The sequence below is a fragment of the Hipposideros armiger genome, unplaced genomic scaffold (assembly GCF_001890085.2).
Source record: "Hipposideros armiger isolate ML-2016 unplaced genomic scaffold, ASM189008v1 scaffold_459, whole genome shotgun sequence".
Lineage (NCBI taxonomy): Eukaryota > Metazoa > Chordata > Mammalia > Chiroptera > Hipposideridae > Hipposideros > Hipposideros armiger.
In genome coordinates, this window is record NW_017731809.1 from 1087076 (window position 1) to 1105118 (window position 18043).

General features: G+C 43.2%; 1 protein-coding gene across 2 annotated transcripts in view; it reads right to left on the reverse strand.

Moving 5' to 3' along the window:
- Positions 1-18043, reverse strand: part of FLT1 (fms related receptor tyrosine kinase 1) — a 171722-nt gene that overhangs the window by 123478 nt on the left and 30201 nt on the right. For both annotated transcript variants that reach the window (XM_019666062.1, XM_019666061.1), the window contains exon 4: positions 2464-2588. In XM_019666062.1, the coding sequence (XP_019521607.1) occupies positions 2464-2588 (125 nt within the window). The remainder of the gene's footprint in view (positions 1-2463; positions 2589-18043) is intronic.

Consider the following 18043-nt stretch of genomic DNA (forward strand, 5'->3'; position numbering starts at 1 on the left):
TGGCTCTGAAATGAGTTACATGCTGTTTATGAAGAATTGAAAGCAACTTAAAGGTGCATTTCATGGTTTAGTAAATAGGTCAGGATCCCATCTGTAAACTCAGGAATGCTTTGCATTCAGTGGGAAAAAGAACTTTGTCTTCTGATTTGGTACAAACTAGTAAGGGACAAATTCAGCAAAATTTAAGTCAGGGATTGAAATCTGTGAGGCTTAAAAAATGTGTCGAAAACCACTTGCTGAATCTGAAAGGTTTGCTGAGGGATTTCCTCAAGCACGACTTAAAAATATAGCAACATTGCCTCTAAAGTGTATGTCTTGCTCTAATCTAGCCATCACGGCCACTTGCAGTATTTCATTGACAGAGTAACTTTATTTCTAGCTGGCAAGAGTTAAAATAGCAAAAGTCTATGAAGTGGTTGCGTGTGTCATAAGGAAGCAGACAGATGGGCCGCCTTGAGAGAGAGTGCTGTCCGGGAGGCCTGTCCCCAGCTGACGGTGGCTCTGCCAAAGCAGGCGTGGACAGGGGCAGGGATGGCAAATCCACAGAAAAGGGACAATTAGACAAATGGGAGGGGAAAACCTTAAATTAATTTTATACCAGCATACATATGCAATAAGTTAAAGTATTTTCAATATATGCATGTCAAACCCAGATCCCTGTTAGAACTTTATGCTCCAGTTATCTTTCCCCCTCCCTTACACCCCCCCCCCCACCACCAATAGATCTTAGGTAGAAAAACAGAATTAAAAAAACTCCTCCCTATCCAAATTTTTACATGTGGGAATTTTGGGGTGTTGCTTGCAACAAACCTGCATGAGGACAGAAAGGCAAGGGGTTTGCATGAAACAGAAGTTGCATATCCCCATTGTTGTTCCCTATCCATCATATAGCAGTGACTTGCTTATAAACCAAGTATTGGGTAGTAAACTGCCAGATTAAATAATGATAACAGCTGGCCCTTGACGAGGGCTTCCCTGGCACTGGGCATTGTGCCAAGTGCTTTTCCCAGGTGACCTCAATTAGCCTTGCTAACAGCCATGGGAGGTGGATGCCACTGCAGTCCCTCCCGGCTCGAATGAGGGTGCTGAGGGAGAGAGGGCTTTGGTAACTAACTAGTTTGTCCAGCGGGTAAGTGCAGGGTGGTAAGAAGCCAGGCAGGGCGGCCCCAGCCTCTGCTCTTCACCACTCGGGTCTTCCTCCTACGCCAACTAAACCAATCACGAAAGGGTGGTGAGAGCCCCGAAGGAGAAGTCAGGATATGGGGTTCTGCGCCCACATGGCCAGGGAAGTTCCTCACTCCCTGGGAACCTCGGATTTTTCTTCCACCAATGGAGTTAGACTCTTCTGCTGTTTCCAGCTGACTTTATATTTCCTGGCGATGAAACACAGATAAAATAGAAGACCAAACCTGTCTCTGATGGACTGCGTGGAGGGCTTAAATCAGATTAACAATGTAGGAGAGTGAATGCAGAGGAGGAAGCCAGGGAGACGTCTCCATCAATTTCAGGATTCAGGGTGGGTCGGTGGTGGTGAAAATCACACTAAGCTTCTCTCGCTGACCACCCCGCACACATCCTGAGCAGCTCCTAGGCCTGGGCAGTGCCAGTGCTGCCTTGGGGCAGCCTGAACTTACTCTTTTTTTTTTTTTTAGCTGAGCCATCCCGCCACCTGTTGGCAGCTCACGGCTGCTCAGCTCTGGCTGACTCGAACCGCTGGTTGCTCAGAGCTCAAACTCTTGAGCGAGCTCTTAACCAACTGAGCCACTCAGCCGGCCCTTGAACTTACTCTTAAAGCTCTAAACTCTCAGGATTCACTACAGTTTTTCATTTTAGCCATTTTTATCCAATTCTTAGTATACTCCTTAAACTCTGACAAATTAGCTGGAATGTCACATTTCCGGTTTTTTGGTCTTTATTAGATTCTACCCAAAACTTATTCCTTCTCCACATGCACAATTTACAACATAATAGGAAGAAAAAAATCTCATTGATTGCGTTTTCCCCTCTTTTTTCCCCCCCAAGAGGCTAAGTTTGATGCGCAGCAGGAGATAAGCGTCTTGTCGGCAGGAACTTCCCAGCTCACACCCAAGGTGGTCACTCCTGTGCATGAAGCTGGAGACCTGACTTCCGCCTTCAGCAAAATTCTGGATTCACCTCTACCAAGTTATTAATCTGTGTGAGCAGACTTGCCTTTTCTCACATTTGCAAGTCCTTGGATTTGTGGCAAATACAAACATTTTCATGATTCCTTTCATTATTCACATCGATTCGTGCTTAACACATTATCATTTTATTCCATTTAAATACATGCGCTTACGCTTTATAGTAAAAGGATGCTATAAAAAGTCCATTGAGAAGCCCAAATGTCTGTAAGAAAATTATTCCACAGATAGAAAGTCTCTAAGAATTCATCATGCTCATTTGCAGTAAAAATATTCTGAGAGTAGCGTTGCTCAATCTCACCTTTTTTAAAGTAACAGTGATGTTAGGTGACGTCACCCGGCAGGGAATGACGATCTCCCTTCCTTCAGTCATGTATATAATTTCAGGTATGTCACTGTGCATCTCTAAGAAGGGTCTATCTGTATCTGAATGGGAAGAAAATGAAAAAATACACATGTATATAAACGATTTTTATTACGAACATCTAGACCCTGTAGCTGGTGGGCGCCATGGGCATTGCTGCAGTGCATCGTTCTTCCCTTGATGTCAACCATTAATCACATCCTTGTCCCTGAAATTGGCTCTCCGTTTCTGCCCAGAGGAAGATTGCATCTCTAATAAAACTGAATTGCTTATTCAGGTCTTGGTCTATGATCAGATTTTTCGGAGGGCTTAATACGCAATTGTGACTTGGGGAGGGAGCTGTTTAGACCACTGTGGGGGAAAGCCATAAAAATGCAAGTGAGAGAAAAAGGAGAATATTCTGCATAAACTTCTTGCCACAGCTGTGCTAAGTGCCTCCGGAAGCTCCCTCTAGAGCCTTTGTAAGAAGTCAAAGGAAGGTGCAATGGTCAGTAGTCTTTGGAGCACAGAAACCGAAGATGGAAGTGAGGCAAAGGTGTCACCTTGGAGAGGATTAGCATTTGAATGACCAAAGCTTGATTTAAAGGTTTTCTAGACCTTTCCCAGCAGACTAATAATGAATGTGAAGGTCTGAGCTACTTGGGGGGAGGGCGAGAGGCTGGAGAAGCAGTGGGAATGCTGCATTTTTGCCATTCCCATATTGGGCCTGTTTCTTTAGGAAGCACCACTTCTCTACTAATAGAAAAGTATGAGCAAGTGCATGCAGAGAGGTCTAAAAAAGGCTTTAAATTGTCCCCACACAACACCCTTAAAACTATGGCATTTGGCCAGTCTCAGAGGCCAGAAGGCCTCAAACCACCTGTTCAGCATCCCTGTAATTCCTCTGGGGACCAGAATGAGCATCAGATCCTTTTAGAAGCATCCTCAGTGTGCTATGCCCTTGCCCTTGCCCTTGGCAGTCTGCTGACAGTGATCTCTTCAGGACTCACTGTGTCCCAATCTTCACCCCTTGGTTCCAGCCTGATCTGCCCACATGGAAAGAAGTCCTGTGTTAACTCTCTCCGTCGGAACCCTAAAGAACTAACTGAGCCCCACCTGCTTGCTGGAGTTGAGGAAGCTCAGAGTGGAGAACAAATTTGAGAAACGAGCAGTGAGGAGGCAGTAGTTGCCTAGACTCGGGTTGAATTATGCAGCCCCCATGATATGTTTAAATCCTAAGCCCCAGTGCTTCAGAAGGGGACCTCGTTTGGGTCAAATGAGGTCATTGCCAATGTAATTACTTCAGGTAAGAAGGGTGCATCCCTGGTCCAATATGGTGTCCTTATAAAAAGATGGCCATTTCAAGACAGACACACAGAGGACAATGCCATGTGATGACAGAGGCAGAGACTGGAGTGAGGAAGCTACAAATCAAGGGATGCCAGGGACTGCCAACACCCATCAGAAGGCTGGAAGGAGCAAAGAAGGGCTCCCCTACCAGTTTCAGAGGGAGCATGATCCCACTGACACCTAGATTTCAGACCTATAGTTTGCAAAATCTGAGACAATAAATTACTATAGTTTTAAGCCACCCTCCCCACCCCCCAAACAAAAGTGACATTGCTGTAGCCTGCTGAAGATGGGATAGTTTGACACCAGAGAGGTCCCTAGAGAGACCCTGTCACCACAGCCTGCTTCATATACCCCCAGATGCCCAGGGGAGCCTTGCTAGGCCAGCCCCTTCCTCACACCCTCTCTGCCTCAGCCCATCATCTGAGGGCTCTCCCAACACCCCCAGCATTCTCCTATCACAATATTAAATACACTGTCGCTGAACTGGCATTTTACTTCTCTGGCTACATGTTGGATGATGAATTCCTAGAGGGGAGGAAATAGAGGGAAAATGTCTAATATGTATTGAATGAATGAGTGAGCAGTAAATGAATGAAGGGCTGTCCAATCCCATCATTTCATAGTTGAGAACACAGGTGTAAACAGATGAAGCTGAATAGGAGCAGAGCCAGGACAGAGGCCAGTTTCTCCTGACCTCCCATCCAAGGCTGTCACGCTTAGGGCTGGACTCCAGCCCCTCCTTTTGAAGGAGGCTCCCCCACAGGAAGAGCTGTAGGTGGCAGTTGTTTTTCAGAGACATGTTCGGGGTAAAGTATGTGCCATGTCATACTGTCTAGGCGGTTGATCAGCGGGAGGGCATTCCAAGGTGTAGAGTCAGAGGGAGGCAACAGATCGCAGACTAAGGGCACACCCTTTACAGCCCTGTCTGAATCCTGGCTCTGCCCCTTCAGAGGCCTGAGGCCTGAGGCCTCCAGAGAAACATTTCACCCTCTGTGCCTCATTCGTAAAATCTACTTCAAGGGGTTATAATGAGGCTTACATGAATTGACATACGTAAAGCCCTTAGAATGGTGCCTGGAAATACTACTATATATGTGTTAATTCTTTTCTTATTATGAAAGATTTGAACTTATGGTGAGAAGGGGTTGGGATATATGAAAATCAAAAATTATACTCATGACCTGAACTATAAAAATGTAAGTATACAGTCATACAGTGGCACCAAAAAAGGGTGCAATGTATACACTAAAATTTTAATAATTATCTTTGAGTAGTGCCTTTATGGGTTGTTATTATTTTCTCATTTACCTTCTATATTTTTCAGATTGTCTAGAATGGTTGTGTTATAACATTTTTAACTATTGAATTTAAGTCTCAAATTATAAAGCACCATCCATTTTTATTTGAGGAAAACCATACATTTTGCATTTGATTTACTTTAGTTTTGTCCAATATAATGGAATGGGACATTAACTATCACAATTAGTAGTTACTGAGCTTATGAATGTAGTAGCATATGCAGAGAGGAAAAGTTAATTATACAGACAAAGATTCACTTATCAGCACCAAGTTCCTCCCCAAAATAAAATTGCTGAGCTAGACATTTGGTCAGGCGGGGCCAATGGGATTTTATTTGATCATTCCTTTCCTTCCTTTTGTGAGTCTATATTTTTATCCCCTTTGTGAGTCCCAAGGTAAACACAAACGCCAGGAAATGGTTTAATTCATGTAACTAAACTGTAAATCCTTCACATGTAATTTACTGTCTCCTTAACCAGCCATTTTCAACCAAGGACACTGGCATAAAAGTTCCTGTAGGAAATAGTAAACATCAGTGTAGTCATTTTTGGGCTAACAAATGCCAATCCCAAATGAAAACGGAAGCGCTTCGTTCCTTTGGATTTCTTCCTTCCCTTTGTCACTGTGGATCCCCCAAACACTTGAATTTTACTGCAGTTATTGGCCCTTAAAAGCCAATACCAATTTCAGCACCGGGCCCACTGCAGTTCTGTTCAAAGATGTCAGAACTTCAATGAGTGTTGTCCACCCCACCACAATTCAAAACTTCACTTGTATCACAGTTCTAGTGGCACTCTCAGCCTACTGTGTTTGCACATGAGCTCATGACTGTAGATACACACTCACAAACAATATTCTCTGGGCTTATTAATAGTATATTTCCTCTGCAGTTTGCTTCAAGGAAGGGCTAAAACTGAACTTGCCTGACATATTAGAATACAAACATTTTGTTTTGTTTTGTTTTGTTTTGTTTTGTTTTGTTTTGTTTTGTAGGACCACAGATACAGAAGAGGTCACGGTTCCATTAACATCACCAGTAAAACCACTTAACTACTTCCATAAGACATGTCTGTTTCTGTCACAGAATTAAAAATGACTTCCAAACACAGCCACCTCTGCAGAGTGGTTTCCTGAGACCACCTTGGCTGGATGTTGAAAGTGAGGAAGAGCTCGCTGTTCCAAAGACTGCCAGTGTACCGGCGGCGCAGACAGGCTGTCACCAGGGACTGGTGCCAGCACACAGCTAGGTGGAGGTCACGCTTCCCTCCCCTCTGAATTCTGAAGTGCTCAAAGCAGTGACACGAAACTGGCACAGAATATGAAGTGTTCTCACCCAGTGGGAGTATCGGGGCTGTCATCTTTCAGAACAACAAGTGGGCTTGGACACAGGGAAAGATCAAACAAGGACCCTCACTCAGAATGGCATTACATCTATTTGTTAATGCATTTTTTCCCTTTGGAAGCTGTAATCACTCTGACACATTAAAGCACACAGACACAGAGGACCCACTCCATTTCCCACTGGCGTCACCCAGGAGTTCTACTGGGTTTGCAGCAAGTGAATGACCTAGAGAATTCAGGGAGCTTTTCTGACATGAGGGGGTTCAAGAGTAAGTATCTTGGGACAGCCGAGTGGCGCGCTGGTAGGAGTTGGCTTGGGACGCCAGCTCTGAGCAGTAGGGCCCCGGTTCGGATCCCACATGAGGGCCAGTGACGCTGCACTCTCTATAGCTAAGATGGTGAACAACAGCTTAACTTGGAGCTGGGCTGCCGTGAGTCACAGGTGACGGCATAGGCTGCAGTGGGGCTGCAGTGGGCTGCCGAAAGCTACCATGAGTGGCTGGCAGCCGGTGTGAGTGGCCGGCAGCTGGCATGAGCTGCCAAGAGCTGCTGTGAGTGGCCGTCTAATGGCCGGCGAGCAACTGCCTCACCCAGGAAGAGCGCAATGATCACAAATACCAACATGGGCCAGTGAAGCGACATCCTCCACAACTAGACTGAAGAACAAAAGGACAGCAACTTGTCTGTTCCCCTAACCCGATTCCCCAACGCTGTTTCCTCCCCCAATTCCCCGATAAAATCTTTAAAAATAAATAAATAAATAATGAATAGTACTAGACAGAACACAGAAAGGTAGTAGAGGAGTTGAACAACACTAATAACCAATGAGACCTAACAGACATGTATAGAACACTCCAGTCATCACAGCAGGATGTACATTCTTCTCAAATGCACATGGAACATTCTCCAGGATAGACTATATGCTAGATCATAAAACAAACCCCGATAAATTTAAGAGGATAGAAATAATACAGCATTTTCTCTGACTACAGTGGAATGAGTAATCAATAACAGAAAGAAACTTGGGAAACTTACAAACATGCAGAAATTATAAACAACATACTCCTAAATAACTAATGAATCAAAGAAGAAATCAAAAGGGAAATTGGAAAATACTTTGAAATTAATGAAAATGAAGACACAACACACCAAAACTTATAGAATAGAACTAAAATGGTGTTTAGAGGAAAATTTACAGCTATACGCCTGGATTGAAAAAGGAGAAAGATCTCAAATCAATAACCTAAACTTCTACCTAAGAACTCTAGGTAAAGAACTGCAAACTAAACCTAAATGGAGCAGAAGGGAGGAAATAATAAAGATTAGAGTGGAAATTAATGAAATAGAGAACAGAAAAACAGTAGAGAAAAAGCCATGAAACCAAAAGTTAGTTCTTAGAAAAGATAAACACAATTGACAAACCTCTAGCCAGACAAGCCAAGGAAAAAGACAAGTAAATAAAATCAGAAATGAAACAGTAGACGTTCCTGCCAACATTACTAAAATCAAAAGCATTATAAAGGGATATTATAATTGTATGCCAATGAATTAGATAACAGATAAAATGGACAAGTTCTTAGAGAGACATACACTACTGAAACTAACTCAACAAGAAACAGGCAACCCAAATAGACCTGTAAGTAAAGAGATTGGATCAGTAATCAGACTGCCCACAAAGAAAAGCCCAGGCCCAGATGGTAAGTGAATTCTATCAAACATTTAGAGAACTAATAACAATTCTTCACAAACTTTTCTAAAAAACAGAACAGAAGGGAAAACTTCCCAATTCTTTCTATGAGGTCATTATTACACTGATACCAAAACCAAAGATATCAAAAGGAAACTGTAGATGAATACCTTTTATGAATATGGACGCCAAAAAAACGCAACAAAATACTAGCAAACTGAATACATATAAAAATAATTATAGGGCCAGCTGAGTGGCTCCATTGGTTAAGAGTGCAAGCTCTAAGCAACAGAGTTGCCAGTTCGATTCCCACATGGGCCAGTGAGCTGCGCCTGAGCTGAGCATCTAACAGGTGGCAGAATGGCTCAGCTGGTGACAGCATGTGCTCTTAACAAGGTTGCCGGTTCGACTCCTGCATGGGATGGTGGGCTACGCCCACCCACAACTAAGATTGAACACGGCACCTTGAGCTGAGCAGCCATGAGCTGCCAACGGGTGGCCAAATGGCGGCTGGACTTGTAGCTGAGATAGCTGTGCCCTCCACAGCTAAGATTAAAGGACAACTTGGCTGTTCCCCTTCCCCAATTACCCAATACAATCCTTTTAAAAAGAACAAAACAAGACTATTTAAAAATAATAATAGTTATACACCATGACCGAGTAGAATTTGTTCCAAGAATGTATGACTGGTTTACCATCCAAAAATTGATCAATGGCACTAATATACTATATCAGCAGAATAAAAACAAAACCCATATGATCATTTTACCAGATGCAGCAGAAACATTTGACAAAATCCAAACCCCTTTTATGATTTAAAAAACAAAACACTCAAACTAAGGAACTTCCTCAACCTGATAAAGGGCATCTGCAAAAAAACTAACAGCTAACGTTGTAATTAATGGTGAAATACTAGGTGCTTTCCCCCTAAGATTAGGAACAAGATAAGGTTGCCCACTCTCACCACTTTTATTCAACATAGTACTAGAGGTTCAGTGGCTATTATGAATAATGCTGCATTCTAGCCAGTGCAGTTAGGCAAGAAAAATAAATAAAAGGCATCCAGATTTGAAAGGAAGAAGTATAGTTTTCTCTACTTTCAGATGACATAAACTTATATATATATATAATCCTAAGGAATCCACTAGAAAACTATTAGAACTAGTAAATGAGTACAGCAAAACTGTAGGCTCCAAGGTCAATATACAAAAATGAATTCTATTTCTATGTACATGCAATGAACAACCTGAAAATGAAATTAAGAACATTCTATTTATAATAGCATCAAAAAGAATAAAGGAATACATTTAACAAAAGAAGTATAAAATATACTTTGAAAACTAAAAAAAAATTGTGGAAGGAAATTAAAGATCTAAATAAATGGAAAAACATCCCTTGTTTATGGATTGGAAGACTTAATATTGTTAAGATGCAGTGTTCCCCCAATTTGATCTATTGGGTTGTCGGAAAAGTCATGACATATTTTTTCTATGTTTTTCGTTGCAAAAATGCATCATGACTTCTCCGACAACCCAATATAAATGACATGCAATAGCTATCGGAATCCAAGCTGACTTCTTTGTAGACATTGTAAAGCTGATTCTTAAATTCAGAATTGCAAGAATCCAGAATAGCCAAAACAATCTTGAAAAAGAAAAAGTTGAAGGACTTATATTTCTCAATTTCAAAAGTTACTACTGAAACTATAAACAACAGTGATTAATACAGACAGTGTGGCACTAGCATAAGGACAGACATGTAGATCAATGGAGTAGAACCAAAAGCCCAGAAATAAGCCCATGAGTCTAGGGTCAGTTGATTTTCAATATGGCTGCCAAGACAATTCAGCGGGGGAAAGAATAGCCTTTTCAACACGTGGTGCTGGAGCAACGTCACAGACAAAAGAACAGAGTTGGACCTTCACATCACACCATACACAGATGTTCACTCAAAATGGATCCAAGACCTGAATGGAAGAGCTGAAACTGTAAAACTTAAAAGAAGCCACGGAGGTAAATCTTCAGATCTCAGATTTGACGTGGGATACTTATACATAATACAAGCAACAAAAGAAAAACATAGGTCAACTGGACTTCATCAGAATTTAAAACTTGCGCTTTAAAAAACACATCAAGAAAATGAATAGAGAACCTACAGAATGGGAAAAAAATATCTGCAAATTATTTATCTGATAAGCGACTTGTGTCTAGAATATATAAAGTGTATTTATATACAGACTATACTAAACTTTTGACATACATATTATATGCATATATAATATATAGTATGTCGCATATAAAATATATAACTATATAAAAATCTATTAATACATATTAATGAATTAAAGAACTAGAGAAAGTCCTGCTTTATAGACTAGAGATGAAATTCCTTCCAAGGGTACAGTCATCCTTGAGTGCTTGGTCACACTCCTCTCCAGCGGGACCCAGGTTCTGTTGGACAGCGGCCTCACTTCCCATCAGAACATTCTCTCCAGAGTGCGAGCAGTGGGGCGTCAGGAGCCAGGCTTGGGCTGAGGGTCTGTCCTGACGCCCTGGGCCGCCCTGGGCCGCCATGGGACTCGGCACCACCACGGGACTCGGGCTCGACTTCCTCATCTGGAAAATGTGACAGGCACTTTCCTGTTCCTAAACTTGTGATCTGTTTTGCACTCATTTGAAATGTTCACACAGGCATAGCACAGTGACATGGATCTGGGGGTCGGGCAGGGAAGGCAGATGAGGGGAGCAGCAGGATGTGAGATGGAAAGGGTGGTGGCAGTTGGGAATGTGGAGACCATGACTGAAAGGGGCAGTCCCTGCTTGCTGTAGCCAGTTGTTCCAAGTGGGAATGTGGGCCACTGTGGCTAGTTTCCAATCTTTAAAGACAAGTAGAAAATCAAATTTTTCTGTGAACTCTCTAATTGTTAAATACTGGCAGCCAAAAGCACTACGCCTGCCAATCAAAACGTGTGTCAGCTGAAGCTGGCCCGAACACTGCCAGTTTGCAACCCTGCACCACACCCCACCTGCCCCCACTCCCTTTATTCTGCACACAAAGCTCAGAGGGAGCTGTGCTGGAAGCAGCAGGGGCTTTGGAGTCAATCAGACCTGGGTCCAGAGCGTCACTTGATAATTGACAAAACATGCGACCTTGAACACAGTATTGAATTTCTCCAACTTTTCTGTAACAGGAGACTGATAATACAATTTATCCCATTGGGTTCTTGGAATGAAATGAGATGAAATACATAATGAACCTGAGCCGGATAATGATAGTGACACACACCAGGCCCAAATTGAATCACAGCAGTGGAAGGGCCCGGGGCACCATTTGCCCAGTCCCCCAAAGAGAGCACCTGTCCTGTGCTGGAGTACCTACCTTCACACTCGAGCTCACCCCTGTCGAGGACAGTTCATTCCACTTTTGGATAGCTATACACATTAGAAAGTGTTAGCCTATGTCAAGTTGAAATCTTGACTTCTTTCATTCTTAGATAGTAATTTCGCCATCTAAGATTATAAAGATGAAGCTTAATCTCTTCCTCCCCTACAGAAACTTTAAAGGAGACCATCACATCATGTCTCCTATCTCCCCACTCAGTTCCTCCCTTTCTTATTTTTTATTTTTTTATTTTTAAAAGATTTTATTGGAAAATTGGGGGAGGGGAATAACATTGGGGAATCGGGGAAGGGGAACAGACAAGTTGCTGTCCTTTTGTTCTTCAGTCTAGTTGTGGAGGACGTCGCTTCACTGGCCCATGTTGGTATTATCATTGTGCTTTTCCCGGGTGAGGCAGTCGCTCGCAGGCCACTGGAGGGCGGCTCACAGCCGCTCACGCTGGCTGCCAGCCACTCACGGTAGCTCACGGCAGCAGGGGCAACAGTGTAGTAGAGGCTACAGCCTACGCTGTCGCCCGCGACTCATGGCAGCCCAGCTCCAGGTCGAGCTGTTGTTCACCATCTTAGCTGTAGAGGGCGCAGCGTCACTGGCCCTCATGTGGGATCCGAACTGGGGCCCTGCTGCTCAGAGCTGGCATCCCAAGCCAACTCTTAGCCAATGCTCCACTCGGCCAGCCCAAGCTCCTCCCTTTTTTAGATTAAACATTTCAGTTCCTTTGATTGTTCCTTGCCAGTGAAAATAATAAATCATCAAACTATCTAATGCTCACAGCCACGAGGCAGGTGCCCGTTTTACGGATGATGAAAATGAGGTTGAGAGGGGTTAAGCAATTTGCTTGGAATTCCTGTTTTCATCGTCCCTCCTGAAGTTTAAGCTAAACAGTGAGGCTGGCATCACCTTTATTCTGGACACTATATATGTATTACTGCACTCCATGGCTGGATTTGCGTTCTCACAAGTGCTGTGTGCTGCCCATACTAGGGTACCCCGTGGATCCCCAACCCAACTACAGCCCTTTACACTCATTCCTGTTAAATCTCACTTCATTAATTCCAGTTCACTGTTTCAGTCTATTGGAAATTTTTTGGCTCATGATTCTGTCACATGATATGTGAGATTTTGCTCCCCCATTTGGCTCATTTGCTCAGGGTGCCCTCAATTTCCTCATTAAAATCCGGAAGACCAGGTAAGACTAATACAAATGAAAAAAAATCCCATGTTCCTTTCTTGCATCTAGCAAGCCTTTCTTGGGCATCCCTATGTGCCAGATCCTGTGCCTTGTGCTGGAGTGATCACCATAAGCCAGACAATCGGTTCTGGTCCTCACAGCGCTGGGGAGAGGTCAGTCCTTGTGAAAGGAAAGAAGCACCAAACCTAGTTTGGGGGAGCCTGGGCAGGTTCCCAGAGGGGTGAAATTTAACTGGAGACCTGAAAAATGACTGAGAAAAGGCTGGGGCAGAACAGCCAGGGAGGAGGGGGAGGGGCGGAAGCATCCCGGGCAAAGCGTCCCTGCGCTGTGCTCCTTTCACTGCACTTTTTCTTCAGTGCCCTGCAGTGTGGTTGGTTGTAACACACTGTATTTGCCCTTCCAAACTGTAGGCCCCTTGGAAGCTGAGAGGACCATCTTTGTAATTCCTGTTCTCCCTGGCACAGTGCCTTTCATCCTCCTAAGTGTAGGCATAGTGCACTGTGTATGATCTCATTTCATCTAACCACCCCAGGAAGCAACAACTCTTGTCATTTTACAGATAAGGAAACTGAGGCTCAGAGATGATAATACAACAGCAGTAGCAGTAAGAGTAGACACACATATAGAGTGCACACTGCAGGCCCAAAGCTAAAACTAAGGAGTTTATATATATGAACTCCTGACTCTAAGAGGTGGTTAAGGCAAGAACTTGGTTTGCCTCCTCTACCATGTACAAGTTACACGACTGCTTAATTATATGGGCAAGTGACTTAGCCTTTCTGTGGAAAGGAGATGAAAATGAAAACACTGCTCATGCAGTTGTTGTGAGAATGAAACCATTATTCCTTAGCAGCCCAGCACTTAGCAAGACCTGAGTGTGAACCATTCCTCTTACGAAGGAATTTGTACAAAGACCTAGCATGTAGAAGAGCAGGGGTGTGAACGCGAGGTGAACCCCAGATCACGTTGTTTCAACTATAGCTTATTAATTGATATTTGATGAAGGAAGGAAGGGAGGGGTGTTTTTGCTTTAGTAGTCACTGATTTTGAATAGCACAGTGAGCAAGCCAAGAGGACTGCCAAGGTAACCCAGCAAAAATGCATCAGATGGCAAAACAACTAAAATTTTCAATAGTAAAGGAAAACAGAGGTATCAGAATTGCAAGGACCATAAACACCCAAACAGATCGCCGCCTCGTCTCCAGGCAGGGCAAGTGTTTCATGATCAGTTAAAGGAAGTTATAAAATATCAGAAACTTAAAGCCTTTCAGCTGAAGGGGATTTCTCCTAAAAAAAGTCCCTTGCTCAATTTTCTTAAAAGATTACTTAAAAGGAGATTTAAAAAAAATCCTTAAAACCATGAAATTTTGATGTATTGTTTTCTACACTTCTTGCTTGTAAGGGGGAGGGGGAAATGGGAGGATACGATCCATTTTATTGCCTTTGGACTTCACTGCCATCTTGAGATTTCGTAATTGTACCTCAGTCATTAACTTTTCAAAGACTTAGGTTATGTCCAAATGGCTCATTCAAGACTATGTTCATTCTGATTATTTTTGAGTATTTATGTAGTTGTACTCAATGGCTAGTGATATACAATTGCATTTTTGCTAGCAATGTCACTCTAGAGAGCTGGCATGCCAAAATGTTCTGGTATGGGGCCTAGGCAGAGTCAGGAATGCTGTCTCTTGAAGGAATAGCCTGAACATTTGGCAGGTACTACCAAGTGCTAAGGATGAAATCCCTAGGAACATGCTAGGTGAATACAAAGTCAGGGGCAGGGGCTACGGAAAGAGGATGCAATGCTCCTAACTGCCAACAGTCACCAACATGCGTAGCTGTGTTTCAATCATGTTTTTCCTATGGTCAAAGTCCCTTGGTATCTAATGACAAAAATGTTTCTAGAAGGGAAATGTGAAAGGACAGGGCTTAAAGGTACCAAGAATGTCTTCCGTCAAATTTTCATGTAGCTGGAAAGGAGAATGGATACGAGTTAAGTTACCCTTCTCTAAACTCTAGACATGTGGTCCCAATCAGCTGTCCCCCAGTGATGGATAGAATGGATAATCTCCTTTCATGCTTCAGCCTGAGAGGGAACACAGAGCCAGGCTGTGGAGGGGTCTGTTTCCCAAGGAAAAATCTGCAATTCCAATTGACAGTGTCGTCAGTGTATATGTCAAATCCTAGAAATATTTGTTTCCCCTTACACAACTTCATGAAAATGAAAAAGAAATTCCAGCAAAACCTGGCCTCATACTAAATTTCTGATGAAGCTGTGTACAGAGCCAGGCCAGAAAACTCCAAGGAATTCTTTACAGATCATGGCAAGCACAATTCTGAAAATGCAAGCCAGCCTCAGACTGCTGCCATTTTAGGAAACCCACCTGGGTTTCCAGATGTGCAGCCCAGAGGCTGACAGTCCAAACTGTTCATCCCAACATGTTCATCTGTCTCCCAAGCAAACACATCAGGCAGTAATGTGAGAATAACACACATGATTTGTGGCCCAGCCTGTCTGCACTTGCTGCTTCCTGGTGATGCAAGGTGACTGGTAAGTTTTCTTTCAACAACTATGGGCTTAGGTGGCTACTGGGGTAGGAATCTTAGTCCCTGAGACCAAAACTTTGGGAACCAGTTCTTACTGAGAGAGAGAGATTCATGCCAGAAGAAACACAAGTTTCAGAAAATAAGTGGAAGGAGCCGCATGTGAGGGATGGAGGTGACGTAAGTAAGGGAGGTGTGGGGGCAGGGGATGGGTGAATGAGCACATGTTGAACACTGACCTTTAAAGCTACAGGACTCTAGAAATGAACTGAGCAATAATAGTGAATGTCAAATTTGCTAAGAAATCCAGACCTAAAGAATTCAGCCAACTAGTGTGGCTAATGTTGTTTTGGTTTTTTTTTTGAAGTTGGCTTATTAATTGTTTTCTTCCTACAAAATATAAATTGTTGTAGCCTGTTTTCCCTCAGAGAATTTTGATGAGTAGACACAATATTTTCTTTTTCAAGTTTCTCACAGAAATATGGCCATGATTCTACTGAACTGTTTTTAGAAGCTCTGAAAGCCTGTGCCTGTCACAGTTCTGACCTGCCCACCATGATGGAAGCAGCAAGACCTCCTTCCAGTCTAGGTTGGGAGGCTGACATCCTTTGTGCCTTGTCACCTTACAAATGTGGCTGTCACCACAGGGGAAAAAGTGACAGTCAGGAGGTGCTGGGAGTAAATCCGCAGACTGCTACTCTTTTCATCCATGTCTCTGCCTGTTATGATGGCCATGCTGATGGGCCTTGACACCCCAGGGTGGCAAATGGGCGACAAACGTCAGCTGCTCAGCCAGCACCCAGCTAAGTAATGTCAACCAAGCATCTCACATGTGCTCCCCAGCGCGTCAGACCCAGCTAAGAATCTACTGGAAGGCAGTGTTGGAACAGACCGTGCAGTCTGCAGTGGGGGCCTGATGGGGGCCTCAGTCAGGACTACGGGAGAGGCCCTCACTCCCTGGAAAGACCCGCTTTGGAACAAGTGATTCTTTTCTAAAGGGAGCCCTGTGCATTTTTCAATCCTCACAAATCTATTTTAAGTCATGGTCCTAGAAAGTGCTCAGGGGACTCCAACACCCTAGGATCCCGTATCTTTGCTCTTTGCACCTGCCACAGAACAAGCAACAGGGCCTGCCATGTGGCAGGTGTGTGATCCACATGTGCAGACAGACTCCATCTGCTGACGGCACCCGGACCAGACCTAGTTGTGGGAAACCCCGTTTCAGGAATGCGATGAGCACACCGCACAGAGCACAGTGGTCATGCAGCCACGGCCTAGAGGAGAGGGGGGTTCCCACAGCCATGATCTCTCCAGGCCGTGTCAGCAGCGGTGGGCAAAAACATGGCGGTGCTCACTGTTGGTGCCATTCTCCCAAATAAAGTAGAGAGAGACGACCTATCGTGTCAAAGCCTGTTAGACAAGAAGGCACGGGATAACTGTGCCTACTCGACAGTCAGGAGTACATTTTACATCAGCCCCATTAAACACACACTCATATGTATTTTACATATATGTAGGTATAATAATGTATATATGTATATGTATGTATATAAAATGGAAACAAAAGTTTTATAAAAAAAATTTCACTAAACAAAACTTACCCTTACCTTTTGGAATATACTTGGATCTTTTCCATTCTATTCTGCTTATTTATTTATTCATTTATTTATTTTTGATGCTGATCACAACTCACTAATTTGATTCCACGGCCCATTAATGGACTGAAATGCACATTTTTAAAAGCCCTGCTCAACTTAGTAAACAGAGTTGTGTCTGTTTATCATGTTGTGCGAGCTAAAATGCAGCAGTGACACCGTGTGCACGCAAATGGTGCCAAAACAAGCTCTGTCCCCTTCAAGGGACAACACAAAGCTCTTTGGGATCAGGCCTTGTTTCTCAAAGGTCCACTGCTCAGAAAAATACCCTGAGACCAGCTTAATCTATCATTCCTCAAAGAAAAAGGGAAAAAAATTGAATTTGAAATTTTAAAAAGTTAATGACTATACAATTTATATTCTCAAAGATCAAACCAACAACTAGTTCACAGTCTCACAGTCTAATGTCAGTGGCTGACACTCCAGTGCAGTGGAAATAGCCCTACCTGGGGGATTTGACCTGGATCCCCTCCTGGTTTGTTGTTTTATTAGCTCTGTTTATCTTGTACAAATCACTGAGGCTGTTTTCTCGTGTATAAAATGGAAGAAATAATGCCAACTTGGTTTATCTCAGAGTTATATAAAAGCTCCTGGGGAAAATCAGAAGTGCTGTACAAATGAGTACATGGAATCCTTCTCAGAATATCTGTGCTGTTAGCATTTTTACTTGCTCAAGGCCCCATGGCCAGGTAGGACTATTTCCCACTAAGCATATTTGTGTGAAGGCACAATGATTATTCTCTCCCAGAATCTGGGTTGTTAGAGCTTCTACTACATTTCAATTTTATACCCAGTGTGACTGATCTTTTTCAGTTAAGCTGCTATGCAAATCTCATCAGTTGTATACATATGGGAGAACCAATGGAGGAAAAGTCTGTTATGAAAATGCTACAACCCATTTGCTTCAACAGACACAGAGAGGCAAACAATCACGTTCAGGTAAACAGAAGAAAATGAGTTTCATTAACAGGGAAGAACTAGGATATATCCACCCAACCATAACACACACACACACTCATTTTTTTCCCTTTTCAATTACAATTTTTCAAGAGAAAACATTTTACTTAAATA